We start from the raw sequence: 18,635 nt of genomic DNA, 5'->3' as shown, positions 1-18,635 counted from the left end.
ATCGTTATAATATTATATATATATACACATACAATATTATAACGATTAATCCTCAAAATAAATTAAAATGAGAATTTATTTTTTAATTAAACGCACATTGCGTGCTTCAGAATATATTATTTATCAAACGTCTGCAATTATTCATGCCGAAACAATAACGATGCACTCGGATATCACAAAGTAAACTAAATTTTTTCGGATGATATATAATAATATATGATATATATGTACTACAAAATGCAAGAACAATTCTTAACATACTTGTAATAAAATCACGTTTGCATCTACTTTTATATGTAGTCGGTACTCGAGTGTGAAATTTCGTCTAATAAAGATACACCGAACGAGTGCAATGTTTGACATGCAATCTGCTCGTCCGACGTTTCCTATGAATCGTACATTCGCGAACCATATGACGCTTAGAACGAAAAAGGATTGCAAATGATCCATCTGCGTGAGCGAATGGAGTTGCGTGACGCATTGTATTCGCGCTACGCGGATTCTTCGCGACGCGACGCGTCCCTGCCCCTGCAATGCTTGATTTTTCCATATTTTTTTTCCCCCTCGATCCACTACTCTCCCGTCCCTCTCCGCCATGCGAGCGACCATGAATACGAGATGCGGCACCTGGATACATCTAGTTCTCGCGCGTGGCGGCATTCCGGCCCTCTCATCAATTTTTGAGAACCCGCGCTCGAACGATATGTATGCACCGCCACCCCGACGCCGATAACCGATATGGAAACCACGTTCCGGTCGACCGACGCAAACCAACGGCCGGCCACCACGGAAAATCATACGCCGTCCTGCAACGCGCGTGAATAGTGATGAGAAATCGCAGCCAAGTACTCACGCCGAAAGCCGATTGGACGACCACACGATGCCCGCACGTGATCCTGAGATCTTCGATTCAGCGCCGTTATTCCGAGAGAGAGGTGTATGGTTGGACAACGAATATTCTTAACACGAAGCTATATGCATCGGCGCGGAAATACGCCGCGATTGGAACATCGATTTTTGGAAAGTCGACTATTTACAATGCTGGAGGGAAGGAGAAAGGCGTGTCAGAAATTTTTCATCGCTTAAGGAGATCTTGCAGCAATTTGCAAAAACGCGCAATTACATAACTGCCAACTTCCATAACATTCAATCGCGAGAATAGTTTTTACGAGCGTTCTAAAAAAATCCACAGGTTAGATGGGACTTTAAATTCGAAACTTTTTAAGCGGAAAAGGAAAGAAACTGGCTGGGAACGTCGCAGAAAAGGGAGAAAAAGAGAGAGAGAGAGAGAGAAAAAGAGAAAGAAAGACGAGAAGAAAGTTCGCGTACGCGAGCCGAGACTTTTTCCAATTACAAACGGCGCCATTCGCGAGCTGGTCGGCGGCGATTATTTTTGAAACAAGAATATTCCTCTCCGCCCCGGGACATAATGAGGAAGCGGGAGGCACGGTCGGAGGGCGCGATAATGGCGGCCGTTATGAAGAAATCAACCCACCCCGGCGCGCAGCCACCCCCGTCTCACCCCGCCAGGCGAGCCACGCTGGTAACCCACTTGATCTTCCGTTTCCATAGCGACCGCCTTGTCCAACGAACCCCCGCCGACTCGGACCGGCGGGGGTGGCAGTGGCGATGGTAGTGGTGGTGGTTGCGAGCCTTCTCTCTTATTATGAGAGTTGCTCCACCCGAGCGGAAGGGTTGGGATGCCGCTCTCTTTCTCTCTCCTCTTTTTGGCCCCCTTCAGCTGCCGAGCACTTTCAGAACGCACATTTAATGATAACTCGATAAGTCGAAAGCAGGAGGCGTTAAAAACGGACAAAGTTATGTGAGACCCTTAAACGCTGATGTCCTTTATTCGCAGTTTGCACTTATTGTCAGCTTTAAAAGAATTTTAGAAATATAAAATTTTTTCGAGACTTTAGGTACATCGAACCGATTTTTCTCTTATAAGAGACTAATTGTAAATACTTTGTATTAACGTAGAAATAAAGAAATATTCTTTTCGTTCGCGTAATTCAATAAGAAAGACACCAAGTACATATTTATTTATCACACGTATTATAAAATATAAAAATGTAATAATTTTAATATCTATTGTGCGAATATGCAAGAAATAAATAGCTTTAACAAATACCGGCGTAATCAAAGAATAAGAAATGTACATTTCATCGGCCAATCATATTTCTGCGAAGCGGACAACAGCGCTTTTCTCTCCCCTCTTTCTTTTCCGATTACTACCCACGAACTTTATTTCGTGCACGATAATATTTTCGCATGAAGTAATTACACTTTCTTTCGAGGCATTTCCGGGAATCTGCGTCAGCCTCCGAAGCAGTCTCCGATATTTGGGCGTCTTGAATGCCATGCGGACATCGTGTGCATCGAATGCATTTTTCCTAGGATTAAAACACTTCAATTAGAGCGGGGCCATTTGGATAAATTGACACTAATTTTCAATTTTCTTTCTTTGATTGTTAAATCGTCACTCTAAACAAAGCATAAACATTCAAAAGTCTCTTTTTATCGCATCAAGCAAACAATATAACATTGCAATTAATAATGCATGCGATAAGTCTTAATATTATGCAAAAAATGCCTCGCTATCCAAATTGCCTCACCCTACATATTATATAATGAATGCCCGACAAATTAAATCAATCCATGCGATAATCAAATGCACTTCTCAATCTCGCGAAAGAAACTGATAGATTTCGAAATAACTGCCGTCAGTAAGAAGGGAGTTAGCAGAAGGGTGCTGCAATTGCGCCCTAGCCAGATGATAGACGGTGATGCATACGGGGTGTCGCAAATAAACGAGGCGCGTATAGACGAAGGAGATAGAAGAGAGGATGGTCGCGCACGCGGGAGAGAAGAATGATTTGAAATTGATGAGTCCGTCGCGACTTGGAAGAGTTGGGGGTCGCGTGCCACACCTCGAATGCATAAAAAACCTCCACGACCCCTTTTTTATCGCGTTTTAACCCCCAAACCGCCCCTCCGTGCGCGTTGTTTTGTTGCGCATGATGGCGCACCAGAATGATGCACACATTCGTGAATCAGATCCATCAAGAAGATAAATTAAGAAGCTAAATCGTTAGACAATTAAATTTCTATCTCGGACTTGAACGACCACCTTCCGTTGATCGACGCAGTCGAAATCGACGTCTCAAAAAATTGAGCCATTTCGGTAAAATTTTCCGCGAAAAATTGCGACGGCAACAATAATCGATTCGCGTGCGGCGCACTATTTCACACGTACCTTACTCTTTTACCGTCTTTTCGTTCAAATTACCGTGATAGTACGCAGACACGTCCACGGGGCAGTGCCGGTTTCGTTACACGTACGTTGGAGAACGAGGGGCCATTAACAGGGACGCGTATACCAACATGTCGCCCATGGGGGTGGTTTTCCATGGACCCGAAAGGGGAGTACGGACTGTATTCCGCGCAGAGAAAGGGAGAGAGAAAGTGCTTCACGCGGCGAAGTAATGTAGCCGACCTATTCCTCCGAGAAAAACTCCTCGGCTAGGAACAATCGAGTTGTTCAACGACAAGGACGACGAAATATTCGAAGCATCGAGAATGGCAAAAGAAGATCGTTCGAGCAAAAAATCGATTCCGCGATAGATTTATTCGCGAGATGAGAAATTTCGCTCAGCCATCATCGTGATGACATCATCGTGATTCTTTTTTTTATTCTCATTTTTAGTCCCATTAAATATGTCAAAAATTTTGATTTCTTTCTTCAATTTTATATTTATTTAAATAAACGAAGAAAACGAGTATATTATACTTGAAACACTAATTCAAGTTTTTTGAGATTATATACACCACGCTACTAATCTCCGTCTGTCATGCAGACTCAAGACGATTCGACGTCACGGTATTCTGATAGCAGCTGTAAAACGCCGTAAATTGTGGCAGATTGTGATTAACGAGTTTTAAATTAGATCTCGCATACGATAGTACGCTAATATCGAAAGTGCGATGCCGCGTCTGTACTAACATGCCGGTGTGTCTGCTTCTGTCTTCTTTAAAGAATATTCGTCTTATTCAAAAAATCTACTCAATAACGTGGTGGTGACACAAATGTTCACATATTTATATATATAAAGTCGGTCTTAACATAATCATCAACGTACTTGTCAAATACATAGAATGAAATTATAATAATTAAAGAAAATTAATTAAGCATCCGAAATAGAAATGAAAAATTAATCGATGTGATAAACTAGAACGTCAAGCAATAAAACAATGTCTCCGTCATCGACAAATATCCTGCGTTTCATCGACTTTCGCTGAACGACGATGTTGCATTGATCTCACAATCGGATGAATCGATCGATTCGTGTTCGAACGATTTTAATTAATGGACATGGCGTGTCGATTAAATGGACGATCCGCGCGGATGAAATATTCATCGAATGCAAAACACATGACGCGTGTATAAACCACCTTAAAAAAAAATAATAGCGACGGAAATTTGCTTTAATTGGCACAATAGCCAACCCGCGCTGGCGCGGTGCGGGGGGTAAGCTCCCGTATATACAATCCTGACAATTAAGCGCGACATGCGGGAGATCCTGTGTGCGTATACAAGCCTATCTCGCGACTCCGGCCGCTGCTGCTGCTCATAATTACGCGGTAATTAGAGAGGTTTGTCGGCAATTAACATCTTGAATATCATCGCGTCGCCGCGCGATATCGGCCGGTATCGCCGCCGTTTCTCTTTGATCTGCCGGATACTCGCTCTGGCGCCGTTTCTCCCGAGGACAAAGGTTTTTAACCCTCCCTGCCTCTTCTGTAGATCTCGTATCAAGGCAGATTCTTTCGAGTCTACTTTGTACAGCGCAGTTACAGAAATAATTCACACTGTTATGATTAATGTGTCATAATTAATTTAGCTTTTAGCTCGATCCTTGGCTTATTATTATCATCATCATTGGAACTGTGTATTTATTTAAATAAAAATATATTTATCTTCCGAGCAATTTTTCTTTATTCACTCTCTTATTTTAGAATAATGAGTATTCAGTCATTCTCTCTCTCTCTCTCTGTCTCTCTCTCATTGATCAAGCTTTAAGACACACAGTTCGGTTTAAAATAAAATTTAGAATAATAAAAATATTGTGTAATATTTATCTTTAGTTTAAGTAGAACATACAACTAAATAGACGACATTTAGATATCTCACAAACAAAAGTTGTTCGCGTACATCATTGATTCTCAAAGCCGATGCCCGTAACTCGCTCGAGCACCTCCTTCTCTCGCTTGAGGCACATAGGCAGGAGGATATCTCAAAGTTTCCGATCCAGAAGAGCCTTATGTCTCGGTCGTTAATTGTTCCATCGACCGGAAATCCGCGCGCGTGGAAGCTCGCCCCTTACCCTCCCCCGCTTCGTCTCGCGCGCGCGCGTGCGGCAACAAAGGAAATCGAATATCCCGTCGTCGTTTCTCTCGCCTGTCTCTCCCCTTTTCCACCCGCGTCTCGTCTATTTCTCGCCCCATTCCTCCCCAATCCCCGACCGAGATATAATTTCCCGGGGCAAGAAGTTTCTAATGACGGAAAATCTAATATATATCGCTTCGAGAGCCGGCGGTTCCGCCGGCGTTCTCTCCACGAGCAGCTTTTCTTGTAATTAAGTTATAACTAAGGGCGAGCGTGGGCGTAGCACGACGGAGATGGTTCTTTCGGGGGTGGCCGGAAACCTGGATTGGGGTAGGGAGAGTGGCGGAGTGTGTTTCGCTCTCCTCGCAAGAGTGGAAAACAATAAGAAGGGCTCGCGCTAATCCGCACCGTACATTACATCCGCCGAGAGTTTCTGTTTCTGGCGCCAACCGGAAGCTGTATGGCGTGTACGACTCTGCCTCGAAAAACGGAATTCTGTGATGTGTGTATCGTGTAAGGGAGTTTGTGGTACCTTCCGTATTGTCTTCGGCGAAATTAAGGTTTTGCTACAATATCCGCGCAGTGGGAAAGAATAACGAGTATAATTAAGAAGAGCCTGGAAAAACGGGCAGTTTAGAAAACTGTAATTCCAAAAAAGCCACGTGTTGCCACCATGACAAATTACAGTGCGAATACCACAACTGTAGCGTGGTTTGCGACACCGCGGGGTGTAAAGCGACGGCGAGCCCTACAGTGAAAAGAGGGACGTAAGGGAGTGATGGTCCATTCTTGAATTCCATCACGGCCGGATACGTATCGTGCGGTTCTTATCGTGCGTTCTTCCCAAACAACATCGACATCGTGTGATCGCACATAATGATATGTAATGAGATACGCGTACGTGCAGTGCGAGATACTTGTTTCCTACTACGGTGAAAATATCCGAGAGGAAAAGAAAGTCATTATGTAATGAAGACTAATTTTTTCATGGGAACTTTTATTCAGACATCGTGTGCTTGCATTCGCGCCGATTAAACGATTCGTTCGCCACGAACAATCGCGATTCAACCGAGATATCTCGTTAAATTTAATAATATTATATATAATGTTTGCTTTATAATGTATTAATTATTTAGTTGCAAATATACATGTATATATCTCAAGTAAAAATTTGTTATCATTTAATATTAACGATTAAAATATTTCATAAATGCTTTCCAATATTTCAAGAAAAAAGAAAGAATTTAAAATGTACAGTTTATTGTAAAAGTCTCCATTGCCTATATATGAAAAAATTATCATCGTATTAATTTCCATTGGTCGATAGCATAACACATCGGTACATAACATCTCGCGATAATACCGAGGAAATATCGCTGGAAAAACGGAAGGGCGAAATAGAGGTTCGCGAGAGCAGAGGAATGGGAAGAGGGATAGAGCCGCGAATGGAATTGGTCGATAATTATCGTAGCGTGCAAATATCGATAATAACCCGACGTGAAAGAGGAAAACGGGAGGAGGGCGAAGGGTAAGACGCTACATAACATCTCGCGATAATACCGAAGAAATATCGCTGGAAAAACGGAAGGGCGAAATAGAGGTTCGCGAGAGCAGAGGAATGGGAAGAGGGATAGAGCCGCGAATGGAATTGGTCGATAATTATCGTAGCGTGCAAATATCGATAATAACCCGACGTGAAAGAGGAAAACGGGAGGAGGGCGAAGGGTGGGCTGGGCTCTCTGCGCCTGGAAAGGAACAACTCAATTGCGCGAAATCGAGTTAGGTACTAGCGCGCCGGCGGGGATGTAATTAATTAATTCGAGAACGCCATCTTGCTACTGACGGCCGAACGGAGAAATATTATTTTCCGAGTGCGGGACGCTTGGCGGAGCGGAAAGGCAGGCAGAAAATTAAGCGGTCCCAGGTACCTCTTAATCCGTATCTTTGCAGAAAATTGCTCGCCATAATTCATTCTTTTCGCGACGATGACATTAGATTCTCGATATGTGCTTTTTTTCTTAATTCTTTTTATGCTTGGCAACAACTTGTCAATAAAACTCATTCAATGTCTTAGACGCGGTGCATCAAAAAGCTTATCTTTACTTTGTGTGTGTATATGTGTACTACCTTTGTAACTAACTACCTGTCCGAAGCATACAGAGAATATAGTCTTTCGTTAACGAGGAGTTCAACTCATAACGCTTAATTAAGGTGCTCTACAAAGTAAGAACGAGAACCGGAGAAGCGAGAGGAGAGCCGGAGGCAATCGGGCCCCGATCGTGACCGGCCCAGGGGCAGGAACGCGTTCAGATCCCCTGATAACGATCTGATAAACCGCCCTCCCAAGATCGCGAGCAGACTACGTGCGCCATAAAGAGAAAGACGCAAACTTTGCACGGTGCTACGAATAAATTTTCGAGCCAAATTAACTTCGACCTTATTAAAAGAGCTTTTATGTAATAATATAAATGTTTTTGAATAAATAAAAAAATAGTATTCATAGAAATGTTTGCATATATATACAATATACATGTAAATTTATTAATATTAAAAAGAATAAATTGCAAAGAATAATATATTGGTCAAATTAAATAAAACATCTTAATTAAATAACCTTTTCTAATTATGAAATAATTCATACTATCTATACATCAAAAATTTTTAATAAAAAACAAAATATTATTATTAAAATGGAAAATATGTACGTTTGTATATAAAATACCCAAAATTTTTTCAAGCCGCCATGCTCCAATTTTTAATTTTATAATCTCTTTGCGCTTAGGAATCGATAGATGCACGAAAAATCCGCTGATAACATAAAGCATGATTGACACTCGACCTTTCCCTCTCTTCGCCTATCCCAAAATAATCCTATTAAATTTCTAAGCCTACCCTGGAATCACCGCAAGTGCTCGACGTCTTTTCTCTAAAATTAACATTTTAATATTTAAATTTATTTATTTTACGCTCGTATTCGGAAAATCAAATAAACTTTAAATTTCTTATGACAGCTCAATTCCTTGGTAAAGTAATCTACATCTATATTTTTCATCTGTTACGCAAAGCTCGAAATTAAATCAAGTAAATGTACGTGACACAATGGAGGACGATGAAACGAAGAATATTTTTGAAAGGCACTATCGCAAGAGCCGATCTCGTCGGCGAGAGTGACGAGAACTCGAATAATTCAAGTGCATCTACAGATTATCCAGAGCGAATGGGGGACGACCGGAGTTCGGAGCAATAGAAAATGTAGGGAAGCCATACGTTTAAAATAGCGAGGTCGTCCCCCCACAACCTAAAAGCAACCCCAATTGCCGCACGCCGCTCTAATCACAGAAAGGGGGTTGGTTTTGCATTTTAAATCGTGCTCGCGCAACTATTGACCACGTAACGATACCTACCACAGGATTAAGCTCTTAATATTTTAATCTAGAAGAGTCTTAAAACTATTTGTAGTATAGTTTTAAGTTGAATCTCGTGCATATTGTTATTTTTCCGGATAAAGCACATTTTCGTAAATATATATTAGATTATAAAGGAAACGTAATGCGACAAAATTTTGGCGAGTCGGAGGACCAATCAGGATGGAACTTGTATAATATATGCTCACACTGGGGATACATGCGAAACCGATGTCGCATGGCGAGAACAGGGGAAGAAATGATGGCAGTTATAGACGACTCGAAGCATACCATAATGTGGGCATCGGGGTTGAATTCTAGAAATTTTTTTATAGTTATGTTAGAATTTTGTGTGAGAAGAGGCGATCATGGCTAATTTAAAGCGACACATGCGGGAGAGGCAATTTTTTTCGTTAAAATTCATCGAAACCAGCAAGACAGTTTGAATTATGCTGGTAGCATTGCTCAGTATAATCGACATGGAAATTAATTGACTTGAGAAACTAACGTGAGCCGATAATTTTCAATTACCCTTGTCTAAAAATTTTTTAGAAGCTTAAAAAAAGACAACGCAAAGTTTTATACAAAGTTTTAAATAATTGTATGAAATATTCTATAAAATAAAACGTTTATTAATAAGTTTAAGAGAGATAATTTTAATATTAAAACGTTAAATTTCAATTTAAATAAATTCTACTTTAACTGAATGTAAAAACATGCCGACAAAGTAATCAGATAAATTTTTCAAATATGATATTTAAATATTAAATCTTTTTTAGAGATATTAATATACTTTTTTATAATTAAAAAATATCCTTACTATTTATTCTCAAGAATGATTTTCCTTCGCCGTACATTCTCTTCTTTAATCGAAATCCAAAGCGGTAAAACCTCTTCTCTGATGTCAATAGAAAGCCTTTCAAGTTTCCCTTTTTGGAATTTGTAACACTTGCCCTGTCGCTTACCCGTCACTTGTTTATCGTACAATCAAGAGCCATTCGCTTATACACTCAGTGATCAAATTTCTTTATTATATTTGAGAAATGAACTTTTTTACGTAGTGTTATTTAGTGTAGGTTACGTAGAATGACTCAATTATTTTATGAAGAAATAAAAAGAATCGATAAGTCTCATATTACGAAGTATTTTTATAAATACGAGCACACAGGACGACATTAGTGCTGATAATTATATATAACTAATTAATGCACATTCCCGATCGAGTATTCGGGTTTGTTAACGTGAAAGAGCCAAATAATAATATCGATTATTCAATCAATTCTTTACCTGGCTATCAGATTAAGAAAAACAAGAAAAAAATATTTCGCGTAAATTAACACCTTGTTCGTTTAATGGCACTTAAAACTGAGCAATATTTTTAAGATTAATTAATCCTACAAATTAATCCTGGAATATTCGTGTACCTCTTAATTAATGCTCGTTAAACACAAATTTGCGACAGCAGAAAAGTATTACTTTCTTTTGTTTTTAAATAAGGAAGCCTCAAGTTAACTTGCCGGAGGCAACTTTACTACTGGGGTATACCAAGAGTAGCCCGATCGGTCAGCACTGCCCCTCCTCTCATCTGGTCTGCAGAGTCCACCCCCGTAGATCCTCAATAGTGCGAAAAAGAGAGAAAGAGAAAGAGAGTGAGAAAATGCGAGAAGAAGATAGAGAGACATGGATCCCCTACGTGCTTCTCAAACTCTCGCCTCCTTCCTGCTCGTGCAGCAGCCAAGGGTACATACATTATCCACCCCTGATCCCCGATCCCGCTCAACCAACGTTTCTAAAGATACCTCACTGAATTATAGAAACGTCTCCCCTATCTCTCTCCTTTGATGGCGTACATCGACAGACGCGAGCTTTTAATTTCGCTAACCAGTAATTTGCAAAATTATTTTAAGAATGTTTCCTTGCGTGAAGCGCAACAATTAGATCAATATTTTTCACGCATATTATTTTTAAGAATTATTTTATATTTTTATGCCGTAATTTTTTCTGTTTTTCTACTAAAAATTCTGCTTGTTTATTCAATAAATTGTAAGCTGAAAAAATTAAAATAGTTGAATTTCACAATTGTAACAATTTTTAACTATTTATGTTAAATAGGATATTTCACATAATTCATAATAACTTTAATCTCGTCGTTAGTAACGTACTTTGTTCTATAAATTACATAGTTTCGTAATATTAGTGAAATAATATTAATACAATACGTTTCAATTTTAAATAATGTTCACACAATATACGATATTTTAATGTACAAAGGTGCCTATTCTTTTTTATATATTCTGGAAAATTTCTAATGTAAAAAAAATAGAAAAAAAGAAAGAATACCTTGTACAATAAAATACAGTCACTACGGTATTTTGGTCCTTTCAGCTAGATAAAAGAGCAATATCCGTTAAAAAAATTATGTCATAAAAAATACATGATTTTCGGTAAAAAGAATATGCCATAAATATATAACATAATTCTTAAAAATAATATACTTCTACGAAATAGAAAGCCTAAAAATGCTATAAATTATTCCATTATTCAAAAATCAATGTAATTTACTCAAAAATTTATGGTTGCAAATATAAAAATCAAAGAATAAGCATTAAAAAAAAAATAAATAAATAAAAAGAAACATTTTCTTTCTCGGTATAATAGGTATATATTTCAGAAACAATAGAAAAGGGATTTTCTTTAGGCATATATCCTTCTCTTAAGAACATATTGTCACCTTATGTTGTTTGCAGCATGAAATTTCACTACTTATATTATATGACAAACAACTTAACATCGCCATAATTGTCTGTTTCGAATCAAACATAACATCGAACACCTAAAATAACTCCCCTCCGACTTGCATGCTCGTAATAATAATTGCGAATGTCGATTGAGCAATTGCAATGGAATTGGCTTTATCGCGGGTTACAATATAAATAAAAAGCCTGCCTGCAAAAGAAGCGAAACGTCGGCGCTCAATTACTTTTACACCCGGATCGATCTGCAGATTATCTAATTCGGTTAATTAATCAATTGTCTTAATTAATGCCGCCCGGGTTTGATAATACGAATACGCAGAGGCGCCTGCCTTTATCGTTCTCGATGCGCCGCCTGAATATAATTGAGTTTGTTATTGATTGGTCGAATGGTTTCCTCTGCGGCTCTGATCGTTATTAATTTATCGTTTCCCGTTTTTTCGAGACACACATCACGCGAACAGAAAGTTTTCCACCCCACGTTATATAATTCGAAGAATTAAAATATACACATTTTATATATATTTTATGTACATCTATGTAATAATATATTTTATACACGTCATATATTTTAATTAATTTTCTCTTTCTAATCAAATAAAATTATATATTGCAATAATTAAAAATTAATTATTTCTCGATTTGACTTAAAGGTCGTTAAAACGAATATTGTTTAAGATATATTATGACATAAATTCGATAGTTTGAAATTTTTCTTAAACGAGTTTTGAAATATGTAGCAGAGTACATTATTATAGATACAACGGGAAATAGTACGAGAGAAATAACTCCGACGAGGAGAACGTATGTACATACATTCTGCGGAGGACGAGAGAAAGAGAAAAGAGATGCAGAACGAGGGAGAATTGTATAAACAGGGAAACAGATGCAGCCGGCCCCGATGGAGCCTACAATCTGCCCTAAACGTGAACCTTCGGTCAATGATGGATCGTTCTTGTTGACGCGCACGACTTGCAAATTCTTGCTCCGTTTCGAAATAGTAAATAAACATCGTTGAGTATCTTATCGACAAAACAAAATTCTTCGTTATGTAAATTCCGTGTAAGCGCCGCGAAATTTCGGAAGAGATAAGTGACACATACGATTTTTCTTGCGTGAATATAAAAGCGAGCAAAAGAGTTTAATCGCGTACATATAACGGCGCGCGCGTGGAAAATAATTGATCCGAGAAAATATATCTGCGTATATCGCGTACAGAGGGTAAAAGATATCGCTCCAACGCACCGTATATTATACGTTACGATGAGTATAATAATTAAACGCCCATCCCTCATTATTCATACGCCTGAGTGCGTGTAATGGCAGACTCGTGCATCAAGCTGAGAGCGAGCGTTCGTGCTATTCATTTTAACGTATGCGCGGTAAATCTGCAAAAGAGTATACAAAAACTGTAATTACTCGAATAAGACGGCTTATCACGTTTACTGGCGCGCAATGTATATCAGCGGATATCGCAATGCGTGTTTCTACATTTTATTCTCTGTATATCGTCTGATCAACGTGTGACTAATAGGTATCATATTAAGCAAATTTTTTTTAAGAGACTCTGCATGTTCGGTCTGATCGTTATTTAATTATAATGGCAAAGTTATAGTTGAGAATAAACTCTTATAAATGTGTATTAATTATATATATGCACCTTCTTATATAAATCTATATGCACATCTCGATCAGAAATTATATCATCCTTAAAATAACTTTAATTAATAGTAATATAATTAATATTACTATTAATAATAATTATATTATATATGCATATCTTTTGCGATAATATTACTTACTCCACTATCGAAAATCGCTTTATCGTGGGAAGTTCGGGAAAAGGCACCCGCACGAAAACCGTCACCTCGACTGAAAAGCGGTCCGCGTGTCTCACCCACGCTTTTTAGAGTCAGAGATCGCTTCGAAACGTCCCTATTTTGCAACCACCCCTTCTCGTCAACAGCAGTGCATTTGACCAGACCATTGTCCGGAGGAATGGGCCATTGTCGGATTGAATCATCGGGACACAGGGTGAAATATTCATGGCCAAGATGGTCAGTAGCCATTATTGTTACCTACGTATGTGAGAGCCGCGTCGGCTCGCCATCACCCTAATCGACGTTGGGAAAATGGACACACTCGAAAATGTGGAGCGCAGACACTTTGTCCTTTCATCCGGCCTGTGCCAGATCGGCCTCTGTGCGACCCCTCTGCCGGGGGAGTGAATTATTGGCTTTAATTGTGCGCACGGTAATAGGCAGACTGGACAAATTTCCGGGCGGGAAACGTTCCGCGATTCTACGGACTAGATGGGGGATTAGATTGACGTGACACCGCCACGCGCGAACCAAACACACATCCGCCAATTAAAATCGATTGAATATTTTCAGGAAGTCGCGTTAATGCCGCATTCGAGAATATCCTCCATTGAGAGCAAAAATATATCTCGAGATTTGCAGAAAACTATCAATTTCGATGCGACGTAAATTGATTATTACAACTCATAGTAAAATATACGATATTGACAATAATCTTATTTTGAATTATTATAAAGAAATCGTAATAAAAATTTGTTCAAAAGAAATATATATTGAAAATTTATATATTTGATATATTTTTTAAATACGTTATATATTTAACAGACTATACGAACACACAAAAAAAAATTTATATATTTTATACATTTATTATTTAATATATTTTTATAAAATTCTTGTGATAATAATGGATAATCCTAACCACGCGTAATATTATTGGTACGAGTATATTTTCCAAGGGAGAAACCGTATGTTGTCCAGCGACAAAGCGAGAGATCGAGGGTCAAGCTAGATCGGTCTAGGGTGCAGTGGACTGCGTCATTGTATGTTGTATAATGATATTGCTCGTATGTCGCGTGTGTTGCGATTGTCAGAGGTCAGCCGGGTCAGAGATCGCCTATTCGATGATTCGTTTTGGGGGCAGTTTATACGCCTCATTATGATAAACTTAAAAGCGAACCGCAGGAGGTAAAGAAAGAAAATCGCAACGCGAACCAATATTCGTAAATATAATTTTATCTACTGTAATTATTGAATTATATAATTTTCTAACTTGCATTAAATTAATGCAAAATGCTTTTACTATGTCAATTATTCAAGCTTTTATCACATTCTATGTTTATCTTCTTCAATATTAGCAGTAATACGAAATAAATATAGAAGAAAAGTTTTTGCTCTTTCCAAATTTTTTTCAAATAAAATCGTAGGGCTACCTGAAGACAAGTCGAAGGTAAAACTTCTATTTTTTATGTAGAATGTACCCATCGGTCTGTCAGTTTCGTAGCTATGAATTTTCGACATGCTAATGCACACGTACTAAACAGCTGTAAGTCCTTAAAAGGAAAAGACTCTTCTTTTCCAAGAAAAGGAATCTTTTAAGATTCAGTCTCACGTTTCCAACTGATTTGTATTTCTGAAATTCTCCGACTCGCAAATAGAGCAAAATCATCACTTTACTGATTCTATGAAAAGCACATTTACACAAACCTTATGTGATTTAACGTTCAAGTGACAAAAACTTCAGGTAGCTTACATTGTGAATATCTTTACATCTTTATTAAACTGTCGGCATGTTTTACACTACCGGAAGAATTTCTACAACTTCAAAAGAACCGTTATGTAAAACAACTCGTGCGTGAAAAATTATTTAAATAGATCATTGCTCTTTTATCTTGATGTAACGAAATTATAATATACTTGATGTAATTTCATATACAATTATAATAAAATATGCAAAAATAAATTTGGTACTCCAAAGATACATAAAGTAACATGTCCTTTAATGTTATTATAAATTTATAAAATTGTTTTCTGTATTATAATCCATATAATGTTATTATTAATTTTCTTTATTTAGTAAATAATTTAATTATTTTAATAACAAAAATATATCATCTTCATATTCCGCTATTATATATGCACTGTTACATATATTTCGGAGTAATACAATTATATAAAGATCAAAGATAAAGAAAATTCCAATACTTTTTTGTATTCAACAAAAAAAAATATATGCAAAATATGGAAACATTAAAAATATTACGTCTGTAATAAAAATATTAGTGTTATGGAAATGCGTTCTTAACGTCAACCAGAAAATTTATAAAGTCGAGTATTCTCGAACGGACATAATCGAAGATGAAAATGCACACGCGCTTCCGATTAATGCCGAAACGAGTTTCACGACGAAAAGATGCCGATAGGTCGAGCGTATAAACCGCATTCCATATGCCCAGGTCGACTTCGCGTTTACCGAAGGCGACTGCGGGTCCGCGACCCAGGAAGTAGGTAGTAATTTCGAACGTAGGGCCCGGCGAAATTAGCAGGCAAAGAGCCGAGAGATGATTTTCCAAAATAACACGTCCCTCGTACAATGGGGAGGCAATTTCCCGAGGACCAGCTGCCGCCACCTATCTGATTTATCATCTCGCGTTGCCGACGAAGAGAAGGGCTCTCTTTCGACTGCCCCGCAGGAACACCCTGTTCGCCGCCGCGCGCGTTCCTTTTCTTAAGAAAACTGGCCGCACAAAAAGAGAGAGAGAGAGAGAGAGAGAGAAAGAAACTTCTCGTCAGTAATTATTGTGCGCCAGGTCATCGTGGAGGTTCTCCTGGCACTCGAGCGCGCGAAACAAAAAGCAGGAAAAATACGATTTTCGTGGGCAGATTAAAGTATCAGTTAATTGAATCTCTTTTGATGAGAGAAATTCGCCTACGTACCCGGGGTTGCAAAAGCGTTCGAGGGAATACTCGTTTTTGTTATGTCTTGACATCTTTACTTCCCTTTTTTGCCAAACGCAGATACAATAATACTCGATTTTAAATATTTCTCTTAATTTTATTATTACATGCTTTGTAGAATGTTCTCTTAATATCGACGGTTTATATTTAAAGTAATCACATTATACGAGCACAGGCAGAAATATCATTGTTTCCGATAATTTCTCAAAATTAAAATTTTATTTTTTCGCGAACTGTATGTCTGTGAATGATGATAAACTTCGCATCTGTACTGCGAAACGCGGAATCGGTTGGCTGTTAGTTCACTGGAATGCTATAGGGAAGGCAGATGCGGGTGGGATGGGGTGGGGTTTGTTCAATCGGTTATTGATTGGAAATGTAAGCCGGAGAGAGAGCGTGCACTGAGAAAGAGAGAGAGGTCGTAGGACGGCTTGGGCGAAGAAGGGAAGACGATGTTGGAACGATGAGGGCAGGGGCGGGTGGAAAACAGGACATCAGCGCTGGTACGGACCGACAGATGGCCGCTGGTCAGTACGACGGTCAGCGTGGAGAAACTCGCCAATTGGGAAAACTGCTTTCCGTTTGAGCCACGCCGAGACTCGCCACCTTATGTACTCCGGCCGTCTCCGCTGATTGCAGCCTTAACTTAACACCTGTCTAAGGTGCCGGTCACGTTCTAACTCTCTTTACACCGCGAGTTATTTTTATGTGCGCTCTCTCCGCTGCTACGGAATTAGCTTCGCGTATAGTTTAGATAAACGTTAATGTCGAAAATTTTCAACATCTCGCGAGCTCATAGGACAAGATTTTCTTACTACTTCGCGTACATCATCAGATCTGTAATACATACTCGATTTTATTCCAACACGTGATTAGAGTTATTACGCGTATTCGAGAATAAAGTTTCATGACCGAATTATATATATTTTCATTACATGACACACGACACATAATCGCGTGATTTTCTCGAACAAGCAAGACAAGAAAGTTGATGGAAAGAGCGAGTCTTACTAATCGTTGTCAGAAGCGATATCGAGGGATGGACATAGATGCGGGAAGATAGTTCAAAGATCGTACAACCGGGTATTTAACGCCATTGTAGGCGCGATATCTCGGCGGCGTAGTGATCATTTATCTAATAAGTACATCCCGTGCAAGATTACGTGTCGCTCGACACGATGCGCGATGTTCTATTGGCGCAAATGTGCGACGATCTTCCTGGACGATCTTCCTTGGTCAACCTCTCCGCCTCATCCTCCACGAGACTCGACCAGCAACTACTACCACCACTACCAGACACGACGACAAGCACCGCCCCGGCTCCCTCGCATCCCTCGGGCAATCTTTTCAATTTAAAGTCAAGTATTATGGCTTAAATTGCATTATGGTTTCCTTCCCCAAGAGGTAGGGCCCGAGAGGAGCAACGAAGGGCGGCTCCTTGTAAGCAAGACTCAATCACGCCGCTTAACCTCTGACTCCGAACCCACGAGACGCGCGCGCGCGCGCGAAGGGCATCCTCACGTGCCGCGGCGGAGAAACCGATCGTCGCGCTTCCCTCCACGAAATTAGCCACGAAAACCTGTCGAGACGCGCGAACACACCCGGCCGTCCCTTTGGAACGAGAAGTCCGGATGCCCCGTGGGACTTAACGACTTCACCTCGGGAAGCGCTCTCGAGCACCTACATTTGCTGTCAGCGTAACGACATCATTACGTACGGCTCGTCGCCGATTCGAAACGCGAGATCGGTAGGCGCTCCTATCGTAATTTACGCAAGATTTGCAAGTAATTTAAGATGTGACTCTATATCGCGTTGAATGTACTTTTTCAAAAAGATACTTGAATTAACGAGCAGAGTTTCTGAGACATATATACATATTATACTTAATACGTATCGTAAATTACTCATTGTCAGATATGTAGCGGATAGCATCTCTCTCTCTCTCTCTCTCTCTTTCTCTTTCTCTCGTTATGCACACATTCTATCTAAAAGCAATCACGCATCTGCAGCTCCGCGAGCGTGTTCGGGAGATCGAGACGCTGGATTATTAAGATCTACCTGCGTACGTGCGGCGTGTTGCACGGTCCGACTGACTCTACACGCATACTTTTCACACGAATGAATGAAACGACCCGGGCCCAACCCTGACCTTGAACCCGCTCTCGTCGAGGGGGAAAAAAAAAGGCGCGATTCCTCCCGTACCGCCCCCTCCCCCCCGACTGTAATAACGCGTTCCGCGCTGTCCATAAGGCATGTAACAGATACTCCTCGGCGAGGTGGTGGCGCGTCTCTTGCTTTTCCCTTTTTCCCGTAT

The 18,635-nt window shown here is 39.6% G+C and overlaps 1 protein-coding gene across 1 annotated transcript in view; it reads right to left on the bottom strand.

The window, feature by feature from the left end:
• Positions 1 to 2,316: 2,316 nt before the first annotated feature.
• Positions 2,317 to 18,635, bottom strand: part of LOC115236769 (basic-leucine zipper transcription factor A-like) — a 91,623-nt gene continuing 75,304 nt past the window's right edge. Inside the window, exon 4 of the mRNA XM_029809446.1 lies at positions 2,317 to 2,393. Coding sequence (XP_029665306.1) covers positions 2,317 to 2,393 — 77 coding nt within the window. The remainder of the gene's footprint in view (positions 2,394 to 18,635) is intronic.

Source organism: Formica exsecta, unplaced genomic scaffold (genome assembly GCF_003651465.1).
Source record: "Formica exsecta isolate Colony F162 unplaced genomic scaffold, ASM365146v1 scaffold1116, whole genome shotgun sequence".
NCBI classification, from domain to species: domain Eukaryota; kingdom Metazoa; phylum Arthropoda; class Insecta; order Hymenoptera; family Formicidae; genus Formica; species Formica exsecta.
This window is presented reverse-complemented; position numbering and strand designations above follow the sequence as displayed.